This window comes from Tetrao urogallus (genome assembly GCF_951394365.1).
Source record: "Tetrao urogallus genome assembly, chromosome: 16".
Taxonomy (NCBI): Eukaryota; Metazoa; Chordata; class Aves; order Galliformes; family Phasianidae; genus Tetrao; species Tetrao urogallus.
Genome location: NC_136829.1, coordinates 6,022,893 through 6,030,408, shown reverse-complemented (window position 1 = coordinate 6,030,408; position 7,516 = coordinate 6,022,893). Strand labels below are relative to the sequence as shown.

The window sequence follows — 7,516 nt, the reverse complement described above, 5'->3', positions numbered from 1 at the left end:
CGCGTGATCTAGCCTAAATATTCCCTTCCGTAGCTTCAGGACACTGCTGTATCCAGCCATCTTTGGAGACTGCGAATAATTCCCTTCCTTCATTTATATCATTACCTTGGAGGTATTTATAGACCATGATCTTGAGTGGAAGGGAAAGCAGGACTATATATAAAGCAGTGATCCCTTGGTCTTTAGCTGCTAACTGCCTTAAACTGCTCCTGATTGAAGCTTTTCCCGCTCGGTTTTTCTGAGGGTTTGCTTTGCTGCGAGCTTTGGGCTTCACTTGAGCATCCTCAGCATTTAAATGCAGCTGTGGGTTCTGTGAGTTTGGAGGAATCCCAGCTTGTGAATATTTGTCTGGGTCTTACCTATGAGTGTTTGTCTGTGTCCCATCCGTGACCTGACAGAGATCCTTTTGTGCACTGAAGCATGGCCATGCAGATGCTGTAGTGCTGACGGCGTGCAGGAAAGGTTCTGGGGCACCGGGAACAACGTGCCATGCGGTGACTGCGTGTGGCAGCAGCTCTGCCTTCCAGCTCTTCTTTTTGGGCTGTTATTATTATTATTAAACACCTTCTGCACACACATCTCTGTCTCTCCCAGCCCACCGCCATGGGGAGCAGCAAGAGCAAACCCAAGGACCCTAGCCAGCGCCGGCGCAGCCTGGAGCCGCCCGACAGCGCCCACCACGGGGGGTTCCCAGCCTCGCAGACCCCCAACAAGACAGCAGCCCCCGACACGCACCGCACCCCCAGCCGCTCCTTCGGGACCGTGGCCACCGAGCCCAAACTCTTTGGGGGCTTCAACACTTCTGACACCGTCACGTCACCGCAGCGTGCTGGGGCGCTGGCTGGTCAGTGCGGCATGGAGTGTCTGTGAGCTGTGGGGTGGGATTGGGTTCCAGCTTCCTGTGGTGGTGATGGGTTCTCCTGCCACTGGGGGGCTTTGTCTGGGATCTGGAGGGCGGGCGGTGGGACGTGGGACGTCAGAGCCCTGAGCGATCCGTGTTGCAGGCGGTGTCACCACCTTCGTGGCTCTCTATGACTACGAGTCCCGGACTGAGACAGACTTGTCCTTCAAGAAAGGAGAACGCCTGCAGATTGTCAACAACACGTGAGTGTCCCTGCAACGCACCCTGCATCAGCTTCACCCCTTCTGGGAGCTCTGGGGATCCCTAAGCCAAGCCTTGCGGAGGGCCACCTCTCCCAGTGACATGTCCAAAGACATCGGGCTGCCCTGCTCCCCTGTCCTCCTTGCACCTGCCTCCAAGTCCTTTCCTTGTCCTGTGGCCAGCTCAGGTCCCCTGGCCCAGGTCCCCTGGCCCCATCAGCACTCAGCTGCTTCTCATTGGCCCAGATGCATCTTCTCTGCCTCAGGTGCTTCTCTCCATGCTGCCGCGGTGCCTCTGATCTCAGCTTCTGTCCTGACTGTGTTTTTTCTCTCTGCATGCCATGCTTTCATGTAGGAGAAAAGTGGATGTCAGGTGTGTATTGGGGGGTATGATTACTGTTAATGACCTTCCTGGTAAAAGCCTGCCTGCTGCCCACTCAGAGCTGCACCCCACCTGTCTGTTTTGCCCCTCTGCAGTCCTGGTTCATTTGGGTTTCTGCTCCTTCCTGGTCTTTTTGGTTTTCCATTTATTTTTGTTTTTCCTTTTTCATTTCCTCTTTTTTTTTAATGAGTCACTCTGGGGATTGGGATACTTCCATAAGGTCTGGTTCTTTGCTCTATGTCCCACTCATAAGAGCACATCCATCTGTTGCCGGATGCACAGCATGGGGCAGAGGCCAGGCTGGTGAGTGATGCAATGCTGGTGTGCTCTGTCCAGATGCACAGCACGTGCCCAGCACAGCCCTGCAGCTCTGCAACAAGCAGAGGGGTGTGGGGCTGTCTACAGTAAGCACTGCTGCAGTGACCCAGCAATGTGTTTTTGCTTGGGTCCTTGTTGTCCTCGTTCCAACACTCACTGTTTGTTAATGGCTTTACTCCGTGAAGTTTGGGATGTGCTGCTTGCAGGGCTTTGGCCGTGCACAGAAAGCCTTCATGTGGGGTGTTTGCTGCATCCCAGCTGCTGTACTAGGCTGGGCGTGCAGCTCTCTGCTCTGCATACTATCAGAGGCCAGCAGTGACCTTCCCCCTCCCTGATGGCCAAACACACACACCCAGTGCAGGAAGGATCTCAGTACTGCTCCCAGCAGAGCAGGTCCCTTCCCAGTCAGGCAGCAGGGATGTAACAGGGTGTTCCGGGTAGAGTTGTGCAGGGAATTGTTGAAATGCTTTGTTTTGATCCCGATGATGATTTTTCTCCTCCTGCTGCGATGTTTTTGGAATAGTTTGTTTTGCCAAATTCCCAGATGACAGCCATTCAGCCCGTGCTGGAACAGAGCCGCCAGTCAGGATTTGGCCATTTCCTAGCAGACGTTCACTTTGGCCCCGTGGGAACAGAAACAAGGCAGCTCCTGCCCCTGTCCCGGGCACACAGTGAGGTGCTGGGCTGCAGCCCTCTGGTCCTTGCTGCACTGTTCACACGGAGCTGCAGTTTCCCTGCAGCCCCATCTTCCTGGCGGTCAGAATAAATGAAACGGCAGTCTTTGATGGCTGAGGACACAGCGGTGGTGGAGGAACCCCCTGCTGCCTGCCTGGAAGGGGAAGCTGCCTCCTGGGGTCCATTCATTGTCCTTTCCTGCCCAGCAGCCTGTGGGGTGTGATGGGGATGGCATGGAACGCAGTGGACAAAGGCTCCTGCACCCTGCCAGCACCTGCGACCACCTCTTGGCAGCCCCAGAGCTTGGGGATAGCACTGGTATTCATCTGTGCCACAAAGGGGTTGAACCCACTGCACCACAGCCAGGCTTTGCCCATAGGGCAGCTCTCATCCCCGCTCCCTGTGGCATCAGCACGGCTGCCCTGTGCCCGCTGGATCGGTTTTCCACCCCTCTCTGTCACTCATTTATTTTCTCCCTTTTGTTGCTTTTGTGCAGCCTGTGTTTAACAAATTCTGCCTTCTTTTGTTTCTCCTGGTGCCTTTTTTAATCACTGCCATCATTCTGTTGCTTTTCTCCCATTTCCTCTCCCTCCCCCTTTGCCTGTTGCTTATCTGCTCACTGGGATTTCCATTGCCTCTCAATCTCCAGCCAGACTCAGCTCAAATTCAGGTGGCTCCAAAGGTGTTTGCCTTGCTTTCTCTCCAGCAAGGACACCCTCCTTTATGGACGACCAGCACCGTGGAGGTGCTGCTCATCCTGGAGCCCCTAAAGGATTTGGGGCCGATGGGGCTCACCGCTGCCCTCCTTGGGGTCTCTGTGGGGAGTGGGTCCTGCTGCAGGCTGGATGTGGGTGCTGCTCACTGCTGTCCCCTCGGACTGGGCTCTGCTGGCTCTTCCCCATCCCACATTTCAGTGGGACAGTGCCCAGAGGTGGGACAGGGCCCAACCCGGGGTGCTGTGGGCTCTTTGGCTTCACACTGAGTGTGTTTTGGTTCTCTTGCAGGGAAGGTGACTGGTGGCTGGCTCATTCCCTCACTACAGGACAGACGGGCTACATCCCCAGTAACTATGTCGCGCCCTCAGACTCCATCCAGGCTGAAGAGTAATTGCCATTTTTAGACAGTTTTGAAACAAACAATGACAAAAGAATTCACTGAGCACCTTTTCCCTCTCTGCTGTCCCTCTCCCCCCCGTGCAAAACCTGAAGGACATCTGTCTGGTTTTATTTTTTGCTTATTTTTTTCCATTTTGTTTTGTTTCTAAACCCGCTAAGCGTTTTTTGCCTCTCCTCGAGGCACACGGAGCTCTGTGTGTTTGCGTGGTTGTGTGGCCTCGCCTCCAGGCACAGGGAAACTGCAAACTCTGCATTTGCAGATTAGGACCCCGGTGACACAGAGTGACCATTGCGTATGGAAAGCAGAAGTCACACAGCTGCCCACAGTGACAAAAGCACGGGAGCTGAGCGACCTCGAGCCACCCATGTTTTGGGAGGCTTTTGGAGTGAGGGTGCTGAGCGGAGCTCTGCTCGGTGATTGTGAGCCTGCTGCTTGTTCCCACAGGTGGTACTTTGGGAAGATCACTCGTCGGGAGTCCGAGCGGCTGCTGCTCAACCCTGAAAACCCCCGGGGAACTTTCCTGGTCCGGGAGAGCGAGACGACAAAAGGTGACCCCTGATATTCCCCCTTCCCTGATATTCCTTCCTTCCTCTGCCAGAGCCACGGAGCAGCCCTGGAGGGGTCCTCCAGCACTTGGCCACCGCGTGGTCCCAATCCCCCTGACATAGTTGTACCAAAGGAGATGAGCCTCCTGCGCTGCATTCACCAGCAGTTTCACTCGTTTTTATAGATGTCCCCTTCACACTCTGTTCTTGTCCCATTATCCAAGCTGGAGACAGAGGTGTCCCGTGCATGACATCCTGGTTTTACCCACTAATGGTTTTCCCACTGATGTGCCCACATAACTCTAAAATGTTGGGAACAACACTATATCCTCTCCTGGGCTTTTTTGTGTGTTGTTTTTGTCCCTGGGCAAATAAGTTTTGTTTTCTTCAGCCTCTGTGTAATGGCAAAATCTCAGTTGTGAAGAACTAGGTGGAGGCGATGATGGATTTTAGGCCCTTTCAAGTCTAATGATTCTTTATCCCTGTTTTTTTCCTCCCAAATGTGCAAGTTTGATCTCAAGAACTTGGCTTTCTGAGGGTACATTTTCTTACCTGAAAGCATGCTTTAGTCTAGCTCCCAATGCCCCTTTGGGAAAAATTCCTTGATATTTTTTTCTGTTTCGATGCTTTGAGCTTGGCATCATTTACTTTATTCCATTGGAAGCAGTTCATTCAGCAGCCTTCCCTCTTCCTGTTTGTGGCCCCAGACTTGTGCTATCACAGCTGTGTGGGCACAGGAGAGGCAGGCTCTGGAAGCGATGCGCATAGCAGGATGTAGGAGCGTATAACTGGGTCTGCAGCCCCCCACCCCTCCCTACACCCCCAGTTGCTGCCACCTTGCTCCCTATGCCTTACAGTGCTACTTGGCTGTGGCAGTGGTTGTAAGTGATAGATAAGAGGTGGTTTTTGGAGGTAAAACCCGCAGCCTGCTCCTGCTGCACCAACCCCAGTGGGGTTCCTGTGCAGTCCCCGAACCACTCGGTTGTGCCCTCAGGTGCCTATTGCCTCTCTGTTTCCGACTTCGACAACGCCAAGGGGCTCAATGTGAAGCACTACAAGATCCGCAAGCTGGACAGCGGTGGCTTCTACATCACCTCACGCACACAGTTCGGCAGCCTGCAGCAGCTGGTGGCCTACTACTCCAGTGCGTATGGCCAGAGCACCTGCCCACATCCTTTGGGGTCTGGGTGATGCCAGGAAGGTTTGGGTTGGGTATTGGGAAGAGTTTGTTCATGGAAAGGTGGTAGTGGTGGAGACCTCATCCGTGGAGGTGTTTGAGTTATGTAGATGTGGAGCTAAGGGATGTGTCTTAGTGATGGGGTGGTTGGACTTGGTGATCTTGAAGGTCTTTTCCAACCTAGATGGTTTTATGAAGGGAATGCCAGTGCTGGCGCTGAAGCAGGTGGGCAGACCCTGGTGAAACGCCGCTTGGGTTTGAGAAAGAGAAGGGGTCTGAGTGTGGGTGCCCAAGGTGTTGTGCAAGGAAGACGTCATGCATCCAAATGCCATGCATCATGTTGTCCCTGCTGTGCTAGAACATGCTGATGGCTTGTGCCACCGCCTGACCAACGTCTGCCCCACATCCAAGCCCCAGACCCAAGGACTCGCCAAAGATGCATGGGAAATCCCCCGGGAGTCGCTGCGGCTGGAGGTGAAGCTGGGGCAGGGCTGCTTTGGAGAGGTCTGGATGGGTAAGGACAGCTCTGGCCCTGGTGCCACGGCCACACGCAGTGTCATCATCTGCAGCAGTGTGGCAGCCCTGTAAATGTGTCCTGTGCTGCAGGGACCTGGAATGGCACCACCAGAGTGGCCATAAAGACCCTGAAGCCCGGCACCATGTCCCCGGAGGCCTTCCTACAGGAAGCCCAGGTGATGAAGAAGCTCCGGCACGAGAAGCTGGTTCAGCTGTATGCGGTGGTGTCAGAGGAGCCCATCTACATCGTCACTGAGTACATGAGCAAGGGTGAGCACAGGAGGGCTGCTGGGTGACCAGAGAAATGGCTCTGCTTGTTGGTGACCGTTGTCTTCCTCACAGGGAGCCTCCTGGACTTCCTGAAGGGAGAGATGGGCAAGTACCTGCGGCTGCCACAGCTCGTCGATATGGCTGCTCAGGTGGGTTCCTGTTTCCTTTTCCTCCTGCACCCTGGCTCCCATTGGCTGGATCGGGTCTGGCTGTGGAGCCATCCCTGCCATGGTGGGGTCCTCTTGTCCCCTGCAAAGCTCGGTCCCCACACTCTGCCCTGCAGATTGCATCTGGCATGGCCTATGTGGAGAGGATGAACTACGTGCACCGAGACCTGCGGGCAGCCAACATCCTGGTGGGGGAGAACCTGGTGTGCAAGGTGGCTGACTTCGGGCTGGCACGCCTCATCGAGGACAACGAGTACACAGCACGGCAAGGTGTGAGCGGGGTCTGGGAACATCTGGTGATGTTGGTGGCTCGGTGCCCCAGGCCCTGAGGTTGGGGGTCTGTGGGCTGCAGAGGGGAGCAGCCCCTCACTCTGCCTCCCGGTCCAGGCGCCAAGTTCCCCATCAAGTGGACGGCCCCTGAGGCGGCCCTGTACGGCCGGTTCACCATCAAGTCGGATGTCTGGTCCTTCGGCATCCTGCTGACTGAGCTGACCACCAAGGGCCGGGTGCCGTACCCAGGTGAGAGCTGGCACCAACCCCACGCTCCACGGGCTGGGCACAGTGTGTGACCCGGCCCTGCTGCCCTTCTTTCCATAGGGATGGTCAACAGGGAGGTGCTGGACCAGGTGGAGCGAGGCTACCGCATGCCCTGCCCGCCCGAGTGCCCCGAGTCGCTGCACGACCTCATGTGCCAGTGCTGGCGGAAGGACCCTGAGGAGCGGCCCACCTTTGAGTACTTGCAGGCCTTCCTGGAGGACTACTTCACCTCGACAGAGCCCCAGTACCAGCCTGGAGAGAACCTATAGACCTGGAGCTCCTCCTGGCACCAGAGGCCTCACTGTGGGGCACAGAGGGCCGGCTCCATGCAGAGGGGCCACGTTCTGGGGAGCAGCCCCAGAGCAGGATGTGGCATGGTGAGGTGCCGGCTGCCCCATTGCTCGTTAAAACTGCTGGGCCACACTTAACGAGGTGGCGAGAGGAGCCCTGGGCACTGCCACCAGTGGAGCTGGGGCTCAGGATGGTGAGCGGAGCAGCGGGATGGCTCCTGGCACAGCCACGGCTTTCAGGACCCTCTTCTCACAGCAGCCAGAGAAATTGGGGGATAGCCTCTCCCACCTCAGACACACTGCCCCACACCTCCTGCACCCCCTTTTTAAAATCAGCACAAATTTCTTCACCCATTCAACCACCCACTTCACTCTGATCTGCCCGAGGCTGTTTGCAGAGACGTTTGGTGATGGGGAAGGCA

At 55.8% G+C, this 7,516-nt stretch overlaps 1 protein-coding gene across 1 annotated transcript; it reads left to right on the top strand.

Moving 5' to 3' along the window:
* Positions 1-603: 603 nt before the first annotated feature.
* SRC (SRC proto-oncogene, non-receptor tyrosine kinase) lies at positions 604-7,073 on the top strand (the record flags this gene model as incomplete). The annotated part of the gene is made up of 11 exons (XM_079543284.1): positions 604-844; positions 1,005-1,104; positions 3,481-3,579; positions 4,037-4,140; positions 5,132-5,281; positions 5,673-5,828; positions 5,921-6,100; positions 6,173-6,249; positions 6,384-6,537; positions 6,655-6,786; positions 6,865-7,073. The coding sequence occupies 11 exons, from the start codon at positions 604-606 to the stop codon at positions 7,071-7,073; spliced, it is 1,602 nt and encodes a 533-aa protein (XP_079399410.1).
* Positions 7,074-7,516: the final 443 nt, after the last annotated feature.